Genomic DNA, 18,614 nt, shown 5'->3' on the forward strand with positions numbered 1-18,614 from the left:
GCACTACATCCAAAGCTGCCAGATAACAAACAATGAATATATTCAAGATCTGCCCTCACCTCCCATTCCATAACCCTAAGCAACACACAGGTTATGAGCAATGTCAGCTATTGTATCAGCCTCATAGCCAGCCCACAACAGAACATACTCTCCCCCATTTACAAGGTAATCCATTTTGCTTTATTTCCACTCTTTAACCTCCCTAGATGGACACCCATATTCCCTCACCAACACCAGGCTGGCTGACTAGCTATCTAGCAGAAACAGAGTCCTGCACAAAAACCTCTCCTATATACCTCAAACATGTTTTTGCTAAACCCCAAGACAAACTCACCATCTGCCAACCACAGCCTGCTCATCACCCCGAAACCCCCTGGACACATCAAGATTCTGGTCCTTCAATCTTCTGGAACCCTCTCCACATGCAGTCACCCAAAATGGCGCACAGGCAATTAAACCTCCCTGGAGTCCTAAAACCTTAAGTCCCCTCAATAGAGGAAACATAAAAAGACTGATTAAGGAGATCCCTACATTGAAACAAATCACTTATTCTGACTTGTTATCAATTAAATGTATTCCTCATGAGTACAAGAAGCAAATGGAACAAACGCTCTCCACATGGAGTTCTTCTCTGTATAGCAAAAAGAATCCGAAAGGACTTTCTTCTGGGCTCCTCACTCTGCACCACTCACCGTGAACCTGGTGCAGCCTAGCTGCTTGCCTGGTTGGAGCTCAGTCTTGAGTAGCCTGTAGTTGCCACGTTGTGTGCTCAGTTGGACGGTCAGATTCATGGGCTGGTGGACATCTCGGGCATTCACACACACTGCCTGTGAGGAAGGGTAGTCGAGGGCTGCAGGGATGACCACTACATAGGTCCTATGAAGGGAGAGAGAGAGAGGCAAGCAGTGTTTAAGGCGTTTTACTACCGGATCAAGCTTGACCTCCATGGTTTGGAACAGATGAACCGGGGACCATGAGAGCCAACATGTGGGGACTCGTGGAGGTTTACAGGGAGTTTGGAAGGGAGGCAGGCTGTTTTATAGAGACTGGAATGAGAGATGTTACTAGAGATGAACAGGGAGCATAATGGAAGAAGTAAATAAAGATAGATGGATGTAGTAATGAGGTGGTAAAGAAAACAAATGTTGTATATTAAGATGAGCTTCACTCAACCTGCATCGGCGTGACCTCCCAATGCCAGCCACAACTCTCAACTGACAGCACAAAGAACCCCCACAGCCCAAACATTCCTAATGGAGCCTACCATTACCACATGCTAACCCAAGTTATGAATACAACGATGGACAGAGACCCAGACAGAGACCCAGAGAAAGAGATACCCGCTCTGATACCCAATACGGGTCAAGTTTGCACTATATAAAACTCTGCAAAGAGGGAACGTAAAAAGGAACGAGAAGGAATTTGAAGGGAAAGTGTGAGTATTAAGTATTCTAGAAAACAGATGAAGCATGGGAGAGGAACAGCAAGTGGAGAAGGCGTAGGGAGCAAATGATAGAGGGAAAAAAGAGAGTACGGAGCAGTAACACAAACAGAGTGTGTATGTGGCTCAATTATTGACAAATTTAGTACAGTACAAACAATTTTAATGAGTATCCTGAAAGAAAGTAAACGTCAAACTCCGATAATCATGCCCATTGGACTTGCCACTGAACAGAATGCTAACCAACAAAAGTTGACAACACTGCCATTGCAAATGTTGGCGATAAGCAAATCAACCAGCCACCTAGAAGGCATGTCCATTACTAATGAACAAATGCTGCAACCCATTAATCAACCTAACAAAAAAGACAAGCTCATGATTCCTTTCCAGACCAAGAGGCAGAACAAACGTGCCAGAAAAGCTGGAAAAAATCTACAGTGCATAGGAAAGGTGTTGGACTTGGCCCTTCTGGCAGGTTCACCCCTGAACTTTTTTGCTTTTTATTGGTGACTTGGTGTGGTGATTTGTTTGGTTCCTGCGCACTTTCCCTGTGTCCCAGGGTAAAGTGCGTGCGTGCTCTGAGTGCATGTGGTGAGATAGGCCTGCCCTCCCATAGGAATGCATGGGGAATGTATGTGTCCCTAGTAGTTCCTGATGCGTGGGGTGTGCAGGCCCGAGTTTGGTATGTGCGGACTCGTGGGAGTGAATGCTGCGCGATGATGTGTGCGGCGTGCATGTACCTGGTGTGGAAGTGCCACTTCTAGAAGTGGGCACTTCAGTGTGCAGTCTGAAATGTGTGGCTTGTCTGATGATTGGCTGGTGAGGTCAGGTGACGGACTAGGGAATTCCCCAGAGTCAGGAGGAGTCACCCAGTGGTGAATGGGGAGGTAGCATGTTGATGGCTGGGGAGGAGTGTACCTGGGTCCTGAATAGGACAGGGCTTCCCCCACACAATGCTGGCGCCGGCCCCTGTGGTGCGTCTAATGACCCTAGCCCTGCCAGTGAATAGAGTGAGGGGCTGAGCACATCAAGGGTGCTCTCCAACCAGCTGCGACTGGTTTTCCCCCTCACCCTGAACCCAGAACAAAGGGATTTCGTGTATAAAAAGGGGCTGTGTCCCCTTACAAAATGTTCTTGTTCTTGTTCCAAACTCGAATCTACCAGGGGCATGCTGCTGCTGGGGCCCAGGGGAAGGCTTGCCTCCCTGGGCCCTGCCCAGCCCCTGGATGCCAGATGGACTTACTGGACCTTTTTTTTGACCTGCAGCGCCTGGGAGCGCTTTATGGGCTTTAGAACGCTGTTTTGCTGGACTGGCTCTCTTTGTAGCGCCTGGGAGCGCTTGTGGGGCTTTTCAGCGCTGGGAGCGCTGTGCGTGACTTTATAGCGCTGTGAGCGCTTTTCAGCTTACGGGTGCCACCCCGCTTATTTTCGTATTTTAAGGGCCGGTGCCCACCCGGCATTTGCCCCGCCAAAGATTGCCTTTATCGAGGGAGCCTACCCCTCTTATCACGGAAACGATCACCGCTGCAGCCCGGAGTTCCCGGTCGCGTCATCCCCCTGCCGCGCTGTGATTGGTCCAGCGGGAGGGGGTGTGGCCCACGTGATCGGGGCCTCGAGAACGAAGCCGCGGCGCGAGTCTGGAAGCGGAGGAAGCGTGTGTCTCCCACCGGGGCTCCCGAGAGCGAGGGAGAGCCCCGGGTGACCAGAGGAAGGGAGGAGCACGGTCGGAGCTTGTGTGGAGGGGGCGCGAGGCACGTTGTCGGTGCCTGCCCCTTCCGCGGTGTCCAGAAGCCTCGGAGCCTCCCCATCGGATCGGAGACGACGCGGGAGTCCCCCGAACAGCCGGTGAGTGTCGAGAGGGCTGGGGGACTCCGCGCATGTGCTGGGGGGTGCAGGGGGCTGTGCTCACGAGCCCCGTGAGGCTCCAACGAGAGGGGGCTTGCCCATATTAGAGCGCTGACGCTCCAACGACCGGGGGGGTACTTCGGGAGAGCCCAGTGAGGCTCCAAAAGTTGGCACATTGTTCTCGAGCCCAGCGAGGCTCCAACGTTGTGGGGCATCGGGGGTACAGAGCCACGAAGGCTCTCGAAGGCATTGTTGATAGCCAGCGCCCAGAGAGGGCTCCAGAGGCACGCAAAGTGCCTGAGATTCATTCTACAGCTGCCCAGCACTTAGTGGGCAGCTGCAACGTTTAGGTTGGGAAGAAATTGCTCTTTGGCTGGCGCAGCTGGCGCAGCTTGCCTGAGACAGCATCCTAAGCTTGGACAAAGGCCAGTTGGCCTAGGGACTGCCACAGGTGGTGGCTTATGTGTTTCCTTTTGCTCTACACCTCTGAATGTTTTCATGCATCATGTGTTCCTTTTGCTCTACACCTCTGAATGTTTTCATGCATCATGTGTTCCTTTTGCTCTACACCTCTGAATGTTTTCATGCATCATGTGTTTCCTTTGCTCTACACCTCTGAATGTTTTCATGCATCATGTGTAACGTTCTATTACCCCTACAGGTATTGTGATACTTAGGTGGTTGTTTGCTTTCTCCTAGTACAGGTGGTGCTAGTGAGGTCCTGATTCCCTGCGCAATATTTCTCCTAAGGTGGTTAGGGTTGCGTAGGTGGTACTTTCTGATACCAGTAGTTACCGGTTGTGTGCTACATGTTATTTTGTGCTACTGTGATATTATTCCTATGTTCTAAGTGCTAATTTCTACAAAGTGCTGATTCCGGACAGTGGTCCATGTGGCCCTGTCCCCTGTATATATAATCCCTTGTAAATTCTGCCCGTGCCTGTTGGCACCTTGTAAATTGTGTGTTTTTATCTAATGTGTTGTGTATAATACAAAGGCTATTTTTATAGAATACCTTGTGTGGAGTTTCCTTTGTGGTGGGCCTTGGGTGTTGTTGCTGGGTGCGCGCGCAAACGCTTTACACATCGCCTCAGGGATAAGCCTGTCTGCTCGTGCCAAGCTACCAAGGGGGTGAGCAGGGGTTATCTTTGGCGTGTAACTCCCCAGCCCTGACTAGAGTGGTGGTTTCTGTCTGGCTTTGGCGCAAGCCCTAGCCAACCAGAAATCCCATTTCTAACATTGGTGATCAGCGGTGGGATTTGGACTTGCGTTTGCGCTGTACCGCAGCGGCAACTGGCCGCACTACAAAACTCTGCATTTAGATAAATCACATGGTATAGGGATTATTGTTTTAAAGTTTGCTTTTAAATGTCATTTCTTTGGAAATGTGTTCTTGTGCACTGTGAGTTAGGTGTCCCTAGCTCGGGAGGGTAGATAATCCCCCTTAGTGCATTGTGTTTTCTGGATTCACCAGAGGGTGGGATCCAGTGGTGGCAGCAGATGTGTGTCCAGTGTTTGTATTCCCATTTCCAGTTCCCGGGGTAGTGGTACCTGTGTCACGTGGTGGTCAGGTTGAGAAATCAGGGGCGGTAGAAACTGTCTTACCAGTCTTGGGAGGGGTTTGGGGATGAATGTGTAATGCGCTGGATGAATGTGAAGTCCCATTCCCAGTTCCCAGAGTAATAGTACCTGTGTCACGTGGTGGTCAGGTTGAGAAATCAGGGGCGGTAGAAACTGTCTTACTAGTCTGGGGGGTGTGTGTATGTGGATGAATGATGTGAGTTCTCTGAAATAAGGAGCTTGCTGGTTGATTGGGTGTGAGTTCTCTGGGATAGGGAACTTGCATTGGGGAGTGATTCCAAAAGTAGTGGCTGAGGTGTCTTCCAGCCCAGCGTGGTGGAAGAGGTTCAGAGTAGCCCAGCTAGGTCTCGGTGTAGGGGCTCACGGCCTGTCTCTGCGGAGAAGGAGTGGGTGGGACTGCGTGTCTCCAGGTGCCCGAAACCCAGTGTCAGGGCCTGGATGGTTTCTTTAGGGAACATCAGGTCGGGGGCCTAGGCTGTACCAATAGGTCACTTGAGGAGGATCTCCCAGTGTCTAGAGGACGTGGAGCGTCTGTAATCAGAGCTCCAGTAGTCCTGGTGTCTGGCGGTACCGCTCCAGTTGGGAGGGTGCAGAAGTCCAGAGGGAGGGGTGAGAGGGGGAGGGATTCCCCAGTGGGAACCAGTAGGTCAGGGACCAGCCGGGAGGGCTGTGTCGCCACTGAGTGACCGTGGTGTCGCCACTTCTGTCCTGGGGGGTCTGCACGCACTGTCAGATGGACAGGAGGTAGTGAGATCAGCGCCAGGCAGACTGTCACACGACCCATTAGTTATGTGTCACCCTCGTTAAGTCCTGGTTCGCCAGGCATCTGACCAAAGGGTACGTCCCTCGGTTGGGGAGCCAGTAGTCGGTGTTTCCGGATCTGGACGTAAGGGCAGCTGTAGTCCTGAGGGCAGGTGGGGCTCATCTTAAGTGAAGAGACCCTGCTCTACAGTGGAAGGGGGTGCAGAGGGAGGGAGTCCTCGCCTCTGACCCCTTGGATCCCAGGTGGTAGACCAGTTGGTGGAGAGAGGTCCTAAACTGGTGGGAGAGTTGTGTTCTGGTGGGTGCTTCCCTGGGAGGGTGCGGAACCACAGAAGTAGAGGTAGGGTGGGGCATTCTTGCCCGTGACCTCTGGTCAGCCTGAGGGTGCGGACCCTAGGTTGAAGGATCAGTGGTAGTTGGGAACTACACTGAGAGGGAGAGTGGAGAATGGCTTGTATGCCAGGGGTTACTACCCCCCACTCTGGGTTTGGCAAGGCCCAGTGGTATCTGGGTGGCCTAGGGCCTGGTCCTGGCCGTGGACAACTAGGCAGTACCAGTGGGGTAGCCTAGTTGGGCCTGAGTTCTTTGCGGTTGTTTTTTTTTCAGATGGAACCATGTTGATTGAGAATGGCGTAGAACCGGAGAGTGTCCCTGCAGTGCGGGCCTGCGTCCATGTTCTATCGCCCCAAGCAGGGAAGACCATCACGGTGGTGATTGGTCTGCCCTGCGTTTTGGCTGGAAGGGGGTTGTGTTGGACTTGGCCCTTCTGGCAGGTTCACCCCTGAACTTTTTTGCTTTTTATTGGTGACTTGGTGTGGTGATTTGTTTGGTTCCTGCGCACTTTCCCTGTGTCCCAGGGTAAAGTGCGTGCGTGCTCTGAGTGCATGTGGTGAGATAGGCCTGCCCTCCCATAGGAATGCATGGGGAATGTATGTGTCCCTAGTAGTTCCTGATGCGTGGGGTGTGCAGGCCCGAGTTTGGTATGTGCGGACTCGTGGGAGTGAATGCTGCGCGATGATGTGTGCGGCGTGCATGTACCTGGTGTGGAAGTGCCACTTCTAGAAGTGGGCACTTCAGTGTGCAGTCTGAAATGTGTGGCTTGTCTGATGATTGGCTGGTGAGGTCAGGTGACGGACTAGGGAATTCCCCAGAGTCAGGAGGAGTCACCCAGTGGTGAATGGGGAGGTAGCATGTTGATGGCTGGGGAGGAGTGTACCTGGGTCCTGAATAGGACAGGGCTTCCCCCACACAATGCTGGCGCCGGCCCCTGTGGTGCGTCTAATGACCCTAGCCCTGCCAGTGAATAGAGTGAGGGGCTGAGCACATCAAGGGTGCTCTCCAACCAGCTGCGACTGGTTTTCCCCCTCACCCTGAACCCAGAACAAAGGGATTTCGTGTATAAAAAGGGGCTGTGTCCCCTTACAAAATGTTCTTGTTCTTGTTCCAAACTCGAATCTACCAGGGGCATGCTGCTGCTGGGGCCCAGGGGAAGGCTTGCCTCCCTGGGCCCTGCCCAGCCCCTGGATGCCAGATGGACTTACTGGACCTTTTTTTTGACCTGCAGCGCCTGGGAGCGCTTTATGGGCTTTAGAACGCTGTTTTGCTGGACTGGCTCTCTTTGTAGCGCCTGGGAGCGCTTGTGGGGCTTTTCAGCGCTGGGAGCGCTGTGCGTGACTTTATAGCGCTGTGAGCGCTTTTCAGCTTACGGGTGCCACCCCGCTTATTTTCGTATTTTAAGGGCCGGTGCCCACCCGGCATTTGCCCCGCCAAAGATTGCCTTTATCGAGGGAGCCTACCCCTCTTATCACGGAAACGATCACCGCTGCAGCCCGGAGTTCCCGGTCGCGTCATCCCCCTGCCGCGCTGTGATTGGTCCAGCGGGAGGGGGTGTGGCCCACGTGATCGGGGCCTCGAGAACGAAGCCGCGGCGCGAGTCTGGAAGCGGAGGAAGCGTGTGTCTCCCACCGGGGCTCCCGAGAGCGAGGGAGAGCCCCGGGTGACCAGAGGAAGGGAGGAGCACGGTCGGAGCTTGTGTGGAGGGGGCGCGAGGCACGTTGTCGGTGCCTGCCCCTTCCGCGGTGTCCAGAAGCCTCGGAGCCTCCCCATCGGATCGGAGACGACGCGGGAGTCCCCCGAACAGCCGGTGAGTGTCGAGAGGGCTGGGGGACTCCGCGCATGTGCTGGGGGGTGCAGGGGGCTGTGCTCACGAGCCCCGTGAGGCTCCAACGAGAGGGGGCTTGCCCATATTAGAGCGCTGACGCTCCAACGACCGGGGGGGTACTTCGCGAGAGCCCAGTGAGGCTCCAAAAGTTGGCACATTGTTCTCGAGCCCAGCGAGGCTCCAACGTTGTGGGGCATCGGGGGTACACAGCCACGAAGGCTCTCGAAGGCATTGTTGATAGCCAGCGCCCAGAGAGGGCTCCAGAGGCACGCAAAGTGCCTGAGATTCATTCTACAGCTGCCCAGCACTTAGTGGGCAGCTGCAACGTTTAGGTTGGGAAGAAATTGCTCTTTGGCTGGCGCAGCTGGCGCAGCTTGCCTGAGACAGCGTCCTAAGCTTGGACAAAGGCCAGTTGGCCTAGGGACTGCCACAGGTGGTGGCTTATGTGTTTCCTTTTGCTCTACACCTCTGAATGTTTTCATGCATCATGTGTTCCTTTTGCTCTACACCTCTGAATGTTTTCATGAATCATGTGTTCCTTTTGCTCTACACCTCTGAATGTTTTCATGCATCATGTGTTTCCTTTGCTCTACACCTCTGAATGTTTTCATGCATCATGTGTAACGTTCTATTACCCCTACAGGTATTGTGATACTTAGGTGGTTGTTTGCTTTCTCCTAGTACAGGTGGTGCTAGTGAGGTCCTGATTCCCTGCGCAATATTTCTCCTAAGGTGGTTAGGGTTGCGTAGGTGGTACTTTCTGATACCAGTAGTTACCGGTTGTGTGCTACATGTTATTTTGTGCTACTGTGATATTATTCCTATGTTCTAAGTGCTAATTTCTACAAAGTGCTGATTCCGGACAGTGGTCCATGTGGCCCTGTCCCCTGTATATATAATCCCTTGTAAATTCTGCCCGTGCCTGTTGGCACCTTGTAAAGTGTGTGTTTTTATCTAATGTGTTGTGTATAATACAAAGGCTATTTTTATAGAATACCTTGTGTGGAGTTTCCTTTGTGGTGGGCCTTGGGTGTTGTTGCTGGGTGCGCGCGCAAACGCTTTACACATCGCCTCAGGGATAAGCCTGTCTGCTCGTGCCAAGCTACCAAGGGGGTGAGCAGGGGTTATCTTTGGCGTGTAACTCCCCAGCCCTGACTAGAGTGGTGGTTTCTGTCTGGCTTTGGCGCAAGCCCTAGCCAACCAGAAATCCCATTTCTAACAAAAGGATACCCAACTTGGTAGTACATTCAGTGGAGTAGCAAGGTGGGGGCGGGGGAATGGTGCACCCCAGGCGGCACGATTTTTGGGGGTTGGCCCCCCCCGCTCTTACCTGTGGCTGTGTGGGGCGGCTGTCGCAGGAATTGCCAGCACCACCACCCCCCCCTCCCGCCTTTAAATGTGTCCGCCAGGTGGCAAACTCAGGGACCGCCACAGGCAGCACAACATCTAGTTACACCACTGAGTGGATTGTATCCAATTTTTTAATCTACATTTGAGAAACAAGATCCAGTAAAGGTATTTTAATAAATCAAATACAGAACAAGGATAATAAGGAAATACAGGAAAAGGTCTACGCTGCTAGACTCACTAGATATCGCACAACCAATTAATGAAGCAATAACCACCCCGTAGAAGGTACGGGGTAATGTACAAACACAAACTGGTTCTGCCCAGATTCCGGGAATGAGAAAAAGAAAACTTTCCGGGCAACAGGCACAGGCTCTAGAAATAGACATGAGCACCACCTTGGCAAAACAGGAGAAACTATACATCGATTCAGCCTCGGATAAAATCAACGCTGACCAGACGATAAACAATGAAAGTGATAATCATACAACAGAAGGCCACCTACATGGAGGACCAGGTATTGCCCGGAAAGTAATAATCTTTATAAGAATTCACAAGAAATGGCCTAGCCAAGGCGCCCTCAAACAATTCATGTAGAAATTGAACAGGTAATTATAAATGCCAACTTCCAAAAGGATAAGGCGGCAGCCCAAAGATCTAGTCTTATACTAAGAGAGGCGGAGAACGCCCCCCATCATCTATAATAGACTTAGAGCAAATAGAGAGTCCAAATAGGCAGATTATATTAACACCTAAGCATACTTCGCAGGGCCAGCAGGATCTCCTCAATAGAGGAAACATAATGAGGTTGATTAAGGATATCCCTACATTGAAACACCTCACATCTTCAGACTTGTTATCAATTAAATGTATTCCTCATGAGGACATTAAGCAAATGGAACAAACACTCTCCACATGGAGAACAGAGTAGTTTGCATCTTCAATGATGATCGTGAGCCAGAGCCAGCAGTTTGCAGCTCGGGGTATAAAACTCTCAAAACCCCAAAGGAGACTTTACCCTCTACCTTTGCTAATGCCGCCCAGGAGGCTCAGCTCTGGTTCAGGAAATAACCCTGAGTGGAGTCAGACCACATAGCATGGCTATTTGTAAAATACCCAATCCAATGGGTTGCTCCGGTGCCAGTCCTAGGTACACATCTTTGACAACATACTATGTCTGATCCCATATTGTCTACTCTTTTGGTTCTCCTCTGTGGACTTGTGGGGAATGTATTATGGCTGGTTGTGTAATGCCAGTTCCTATAGCTTGCTTTTGGCCACTCCTGCGTAGAATTCCGTGCATATTCTATAGTTGATGCAAGACTGCACCCACCCTCCCCTGAAGGGGTTAGGTCCTTCACCTCCGAGCACTTCCAGTGTGGTTTAAATTTGGTATGTATCTGCATTAATGCACATTTGCATCTTTTCCAATGCTTTTCTCCCACACCCAGGCAAAGGAGCAGTTCCACCCTACTGAAACATGGTTTAAGCAGTCTCTGCCATAGAAGCAGGAAGCAAGACACCAAAGCACTTCCCACCTCGGCCCAAAGGCCCTCAAAAACCTTCTGTTCATCTACACACCACCATCTACTGCTTAAGCGCCCTGATTCACTCTGTCCTTTTGCCTCCTATTGCAAGCAGAGGGACAGGGACAAAACATGAAACGAAAACAACTCTGGTCTTCACACACAACATCAAAACAATACCACAGGGTCCTGGGGGAGGTCTTTAGGGACTGTAGTACTGACAGGTAGTAGCATGCTACCAGCCTCTTCTGCATCTTATCAGGGCTTGCAGCATTATGTAAATGAAACTGCAATGTAATACAATACATGGCCCTGGAAGGGGGGGTGGGGGTCTTTAGGGACTAGTATTCACTGATACTAGCATGCTACCAGCCTCTTCTGCATCGTATCAGAGGCTTGTAGAATTATGTAAATGAGATACCAATGTAGTGCAATACATGGCCCTGCCCAGAAGATGAGGTTGGGAAGTACCAAGATGTAAGAGGGAAACACAGTTACCTTCACAGGAATGCTAGTCTCAGTCAATAGACACTTACCACTATCAGAAACCTCCCAGCACCCCTTAACAATTGGTCATAAAACACATAGAGTTCGCTCTGTTTTAGGTCTGGCTTGACAACGCAAAACACTCTGCGACCTGTTATTACCAATTCTTTAAAATCTAAATATATAGTGCTTTAGCTCCGCCCAGGAGAGTCATATTCTCCCATCTCATGCTTTTTGCTATTTGCTGTATTATTTTGACTTCCAGAAAGTGCTGCCCTTGGAAGGCATAATAGACGGTTTTATATCTGAAAAGTGCACTCCTTCATCACGCTGTTTATCACGTTCAGTTTGTCATCTCCTCCACAGAAAGCAATCCTTTTTTGCCATTTTTACCAGCTTTGACAAAGTCAATTCAGCAGACTTTACTGAGATAAAGTGCATTGCTGCATGTCACACATGTAGACAGAAATCGTGAATGTGTTTATATGTTGGCACATTAAAGCCACACCGATTTACTTTGCCAGTGGTTGTTTAATGTAAGGAATTGGCGAGAGTGCTCGTATGCTCTGAGGCTCATATGTGTGCGTCCTATCTGTGCCACCCGGCCTCTACGTAGCTATGCGTACGCACGGCACCCCTCTTGACCGGGCGCGGTCCAAGGGTATAAAATAAAGGGGCCAAGGTCGTACGTGAACTTACGGCCGAACCTGAGCTGTGCCACTGTCAGGCCCCAGCTCTCTACACTGGCGACGAGGGCGTGTGTACCGAACCCTCGCCTGCAACCCTGCCCTGGTCCCGTGGCTCACACACAGCCCACCAGGGCCGGGAGGTGTGTACGCTCTGCAGCTGACCCCTCGCCTGTCTCTGGCAGCGCTGCCTAAGATGGGCCGTGCTTCCGTCTATCCCCGGCATCGGCAGAGGGAGGACTGGTGAGTGACAGCGCCCCTGCCGCACAGCCCGCGGCAGGGCATCCGCAGAGCCGCTCATCGTACGCGTGCTGGGCTGGCCCAGCGTCTCTGTGGTTACATGCCCGAGCGGGCGTCCTCCAAGGTAGCCACCACGGAGATAGCATCCCGCGTCCAACACGGACCAGCTTTGAGTGTGAGGCCTCTGCTCACCCCAGAGGCCCCACATGTGTTTCCTGCAGCTGGAGGAGCGCCCCTCATCATGTGCACGTGACTCCCAGTGTGGGCCCAGACAGCAACCTTCACAGGCCACGTGACTCGCTTCAGCACCTCACAGGCCCTAGAGTACCCCACCACAGCCACTGCACAGCGCCAGCACTGCTGCCTGAGGGACAGAAGAGGGAGATTCTCAACAGGGGGCAGAAGAGCACACAGTCAGAGTGGAAGACACGGAAGGAGGTGAGAGACTGCCCTGCGACTCTCGGCCCTCACGCAGCGCAAGTCAGGCCAGGACATTCTGCAAAGTCACAGGCCGTGCTGTGAAGGAGAGAGGATCGGTGCGCAGACACATGAAAGAAGGTACTCTCAATGGCAGGGGCATTGTTCAGCAGAGAGTGTTGGCACAAACCAGGGAAGCATCATGGGAGATGATCCAGCAGCGCAGGTACCGGCACCCACAGCTCCTCATTCGCATGCATCAGTGACACCTCTGCCACCATTCAGCCAGCTAACAGACCCAGCCACAGCGGCACCACGATGGAAGCGCTGGGTGGGACGCCTGAATCACTACTTCACCGGAACCCGCGAGAATGATGGGAAAGTGAAGCGTTCCTTCCTCATGCATTTCGGAGAGGATGAACTATAGGAACTGTTTGAGTCCCTGCCTAACACCGGCACTGATGATGATTATGAAGCCGCGATTACAGCTCTAAACATGTACTTCGATCCCCAGATGAACTCCGATTATGAGCGCTTCAAGTTACGACAGGCTCGACAGACAGAAACAGAAACGATGGACATGTTCTATGCCAGACTTCGGAAACTTGCGGCCACATGCACAGGAATAGATCACAACGACGAAATCAGAGCTCAGCTGATTTCAGGTTGTAAGTCTGTCGCCCTGAGGCGCCTCATCTTGCGACAGCCAGGGATCTCGCTATATATGAAATCCTGATACTGGCCCGATCTCATGAGCTATCAGATCAGTGCGCCGAAGAAATGGAGGCAGTCCGGATAAGGAACACGTTGGCGGCCACCACAACGAAGCAGGTGCGGGTGAAGGAGGAGACCGTGGATATCATCCAAAGACGGCCCATGGGAAATCAACGACGGGGCACTGTAAACAGGCCCAGTGGCAAGTGTGGGTACTGATTATTCGACCACAGAGACCAAGACAGGTGCCCTGCTAGAGGACAAGCGTGTGCAAAATGCGGCAAGGCCAACCACTATGCCAGCGTCTGTCAAGGGCGTGGTGAAAGACCACATGGTGGCGCACCCAGAGGGTGCCAGGCGAGCCTCAGGAATCACACGCAGGAAGATCATGAGGAGTCTGACACCACAGCCAACACCACTAGCATGGCGTACTATGAAGACGACGACAACATATTTGTCATTTGATTCGCAGGCCGACCCGGCAGGGAAGGTCACCCACCCCCACTGTGTCACGTCAGTGTTAACGGATACCCGATACAAGCCCTCATCAACACCGGAGCATCGGTGAATGTAATGGACTCTAAACAATATGACCAACTCAGACCCAAGCCACCTCTGGTTCCAAGCAAGGCCAGGATCTTCACGTATGGTGGCACTGAACCCATACCACTGAGAGGCATGATGGAAGTTGAAGTCTCGAGTGACACTAACACAGTGACGACAACGTTCCATGTCACAGAAGGGGAAAAAGGCACGCTGATAAGCTGTTACATGGCGGAAGACCTAGAACTTGTGTTCTTTGCCAAGCAAGTACACGAACACCATGCTGAAGACATGCTGAAAGAATTCCCTCAACTCTTCACGGGTTTGGACAAGTTAAAGGACTACCAAGTTAAACTGCATATCGACCAAAGCGTCCAGCCGCGTGCCCTTCGACACCGGCAGATACCGATCCACCTCCGCCCTCTGGTGGAATAAAAACTACAGAATCTCGAAGACATGGGAGTGATTGAGAAAGTGTCTGGACCCAGTCCGTGGGTATCCCCGCTGGTGGTGGCGCTGAATCCGAAACAACCCGGTGCCATTCGCTTATGCGTAGACATGAGACTCCCCAATCAGGCCATTCGCAGGGAGCGGCTGGATGACATTGTGGCGGATTTGAATGGCGCCCAATGGTTTTCGAAACTTACCATCAGCTAGAGTTGGCTCCCGAAAGCAGATATATAACCACCTTTTCTACGCACGTGGGCCTGAGAAGATACACGCTGCTTCAGTTTCGGGTGTTGTCCATGGCCGAGGTATTTCATAACGCAGTTCAAGAAACCCTGTCTGGCCTCGTCGGAGTAAAAAATCTCAGTGACGACATCCTGATCTACCCTTAAAGCCTCGAAGAACACCACATTCTGCTGAGGGCCACACTGCAAAGGTTAGCCGACTGTGGCCTCACCCGGCACTGGAAGAAATTTGCCTTCTACCAAGGATCCATAGACTTTTTAAGGGAATGTGTTCCTCCAGAGAAGAACTTCGAGTGGACCCCAGGAAGGCAGCAGCGATCAGGAACGCACCCGTGCCTCAAAACCCGACTGCGATAAGGAGTTTCCTAGGGATGGCAACTTACTGTGGCCGCTTCCTCCCGAATCTCACCACAATCTCCGAACCATTAAGACAACTAACAAAAACGGGGGCACCATGGGTCTGGACACCCCGGAAAGAGACAGCGTTCCAAAGTATCAAAAAGGCCCTGCTTGACCAAACGACAATGGCCTATTTTCACCCCAAGCGAAACACAGAGGTGGTTGTCAATGCGAGCCCGGTGGGGCTAGGCGCAGTGCTACTACAAGAAGACCGACATGGAATATATGCGCCAGCCGTGCACTGTCGCCAACAGAGATAAGATACGCTCAGATAGAGCGCGAAGCCCTGGCCATCCGCTGGGCATTCCAACATTTCCACCTCTACCTGTGTGGCCACTCTTTCAGGGTCATCACGGACCACAAACCTCTCATACCATTGTTCAGCGGATCCAACAGGCTGGCACCTCCGAGGATCGAGCAGTGGGCAGTGCAGCTGCAGGCATATTCCTTCCAACTACTGTACCGCCCCTGGGTAGGACAACCCTGCTGACTTCTTGTTGAGGCATCCCCTAAGGGCAGAGACTGGTCAGGCACAGGATGACAGCCCGAGCACTGAAGCTTTTGTGCAAATGATTGAAGACAATGCCTGCCCACTGACTGTCACTAAAGAGGAACTGAGCGGCGCCACAGAGTTGGACTCCACTCTCCAACCAGTCAAGGAAGCCCTAACAACAGGAAGATGGCATTGATTCCTGGATGGGGTGGCAGAACTCACTGAGGAAGAGCAGAACGCCCGGAGACAGATCTGGAGAGTGAGGCATGAACTCAGCATCGGGGGATCCGGGCTAGTGCTCAGAGGCCAGAAGATCGTCGTCCCAAGGGACCTGCAACGTCGACTAGTAACCCTAGCACATCAAGGACACCAAGAGGTGGCAAAGACGAAAGCCAGACTCAGGACCAAAGTGTGGTTCCCAGGGATGGACAGCATGGTCGATGAAGAGGTCAGGACCTGTCACCCCTGCACCATCATGGGTGCGGACCCGGCTCCTGCACCGGTCATCATGGAAGGACCCTGTGACACACCATGGACCAAGGTGAATGTTGACTTTGGCAGCTTCCCTGATGGGCGTCACACCCTAGTGGTCATCGACTCATGCTCTAAGTTTCCTGTAGTCGACATAGTGCTGTCCACAGCATTTACACACGTGCAGCCAGCGCTCGAGAAGATCTTCGCAATCTTTGGGTTGACGGAAGAAATTAAATCGGACAATGGCCCACCCTTCCAGGGTCAGGAGTTTCAGAACTTTCTACAGAAACGGGCTATCCAACACCGGTGGATCACATCGCAGTGGCCTCAAGCCAATGGTGAGGTTGAGCGGTTCATGAGGACTCTGAACAGAGCATTACGCATAGGGGTGGACTGGCACCAAGCCCGGAGACCTGCCTCCACCAATTCCTCTTCACCTACCGGCAAACACCCCACTCAACCACGGGGTGTGCTCCCGCATCGCTCCTTCTAAAGCGGCCACCCAGGGATCTTATCCCTGAAGACCCCAACTGGACACCACAAGACCTCGACCAGGAACGAGCTCAACAGAAACGCCAACAGACCAACGACAAAGCCACCCTCACCCGAGGATCCAAAATACCCTCAATACGAGTCGGCTCTCGAGTGGTCCTAAAGGATCACCATCCAGGGTGGAAGTTCCGTACGCCATATGAACCAGAGGAGTTGGTCGTCACACAGGTCAATGACACAATTGTCACCGCGCAACGGGGATGGCACACTGTGGTGAGGAACGTATTGTGGTTCAAGGAGATCTCAGGCAGCCCAAGAACGGAACAGGCAACAACCGAGGAAGAAGAAGTCCTCCCCGACTTATCTGCAGTAACCATCCCCAGTTCACGGGAGCATCCAACACCGTCACCCTGTCAGGAGACAGAGGACAGCCAAGGGGAAGGCCAGCCCAGTCCAGTCAAGGACAACGACCCCGGTGGGCGTCGAAGCAGCGTCACCTCGAGCCAGGGCGAGATATTATCCCGCAGTCAATGATACCAGCTGAGGCCTAGCCCCGCACCCAGCCAGAAGCTGTGAGACCATGCGTGTCAAGTGACTGTACTTGCGAGAAGAGTGCTGGGAGTTCAGGTCAGAGACTATGTGAACATTTAGCACTTCCACATTTAAACCATCTGTATTATCCTGCTGGATACAGTCTAGTGTTTTAGATGCTGGTCACGCACACTAAACACCCACCCACCACAGGCGTCATCAGTCAGGTGACCCTGATAATAAAAGGGGTCAAGCGCACGTGCTCCTGGCCAGTTAACTACTATACATCTGGTGTCTGTGTGCTCATTCATAAAGTATGTGGGCCTAGCGCCCCCACCACTTTACAATGGAGACGAGTGGGTCTTATCCCACGTGTGCAGAGGCTTCACTTCCCCGGTTCCTGGTGGGGGAAGTGTGAGCCGATAAAGACGGTGACTGGGAGCCCACCCCGCACTGCCGCTGTTAGAATCCGGATTCTCTGGTTGGCACAGTTAGGTACTTGGGACAAGCAGAGAGTCCTTCTTCCAGTCAGGGAAACGGGGGCACACTCCAACACCAACCCCTGCTCACCCTCTAGGTAGCTTGGCGTGAGCTGACAAGGCCTGTCTCAGAGCGTTTAGGTTAAGCGTTTGTGAACACACACACAGTAATCCAGTGACCCTCCACAAATGGACTCCACACCGGGATATATATAAAAAATAATGATTTATAATCTCTTATCAGGCTTAGCACAAGACCAAAGTTACGTTTAAAAAGACCACAATACTTGTTTACAAAGAGTTCTTGCTTAACGTTTGTTCGAGATAGTCTCTGCGCTTCGTTCCTCAGTGTACGCTTCGTACGTGGCTGACATAGGCTTGGGAACGGGTCTTAGATACGCACCGCAGGTGCTTCGGAAAGGAAGCGTCCACCCTACGGTGCGAACGGGCACAGTACCTTGAATCTTTGGGTTGACACGGACACTTAACGGATAACAAGCGGACTGTACAACGCGATGTCCTCGGGGGGGGGGCGGCGCGTACTACAGTACGTTAGACCTTGGGCGGGCGCGGCTTCCAGGGACGGTGCGAAGGTACGGTTCTCTCCTTCCAGGTGCTGTGTACGCATCGTACCGGGATCGCGGCTCTTGACTCGGAGAATTGCTGGCAACAGACGAACAGTACGCACCGGACAAGGAGACGTACGCGACCACCATACGCACCGTAGCCCTTCCCAAAGCAGGGGAGAGGCGCGCACGTTGGCAGTACGGTCCGGAGGGGGGTGCAAGGGGTACGGGACGATGTCCTTCAGTCACGGTGCGCACTGGGGCTCATAGGGGCCTGTGAGTCGCGATACTTAGGCCGGGGTTACCTTCCTTCGTGGTGCGAGCTACAGCTCGTAGAGGGGCCTCAGACGCTTTGTTCTGGCCAGACAGTGAGATACCAGCTTGCAGGGGGTTCGCTGCGATCCGCGAGACGTGCACAGCAGTTCGAGTCGAAGATGCGGGGAAGTCCACTAGTCCTGGGACTTCGTTCAGGGGGCAAGCTCACTCACAAGCCCTTGGAGATCTTTTGCACAAGTCAAATGAAAGTTTCTTTAGTCTTTTCTTCCTCTTATTCAGCAGCAAGGCAACCACTGCAGGCCAATCCCCCAGGTCAGGGACAGTACTCCTCCATGCAGCTTTCCTGGTCCCTCCTCGTCGGACAGAGGTTCCTTCTTGGCAGGACAGGATCTAGTTTCTTAGAAGCAGGGCTCCTACATTTATACTACATTTCTTTTGTTCTCCCACGCCAGGGGGGCCCTTG

The 18,614-nt window shown here is 52.6% G+C and overlaps 1 protein-coding gene across 2 annotated transcripts in view; it reads right to left on the minus strand.

The window, feature by feature from the left end:
• Positions 1-18,614, minus strand: part of LOC146812807 (alpha-2-macroglobulin-like protein 1) — a 747,116-nt gene that overhangs the window by 720,610 nt on the left and 7,892 nt on the right. For both annotated transcript variants that reach the window (XM_085619917.1, XM_085619918.1), the window contains exon 2: positions 693-876. In XM_085619917.1, coding sequence (XP_085476043.1) covers positions 693-876 — 184 coding nt within the window. The remainder of the gene's footprint in view (positions 1-692; positions 877-18,614) is intronic.

This window comes from Triturus cristatus, chromosome 7 (genome assembly GCF_964204655.1).
Source record: "Triturus cristatus chromosome 7, aTriCri1.1, whole genome shotgun sequence".
NCBI lineage: Eukaryota > Metazoa > Chordata > Amphibia > Caudata > Salamandridae > Triturus > Triturus cristatus.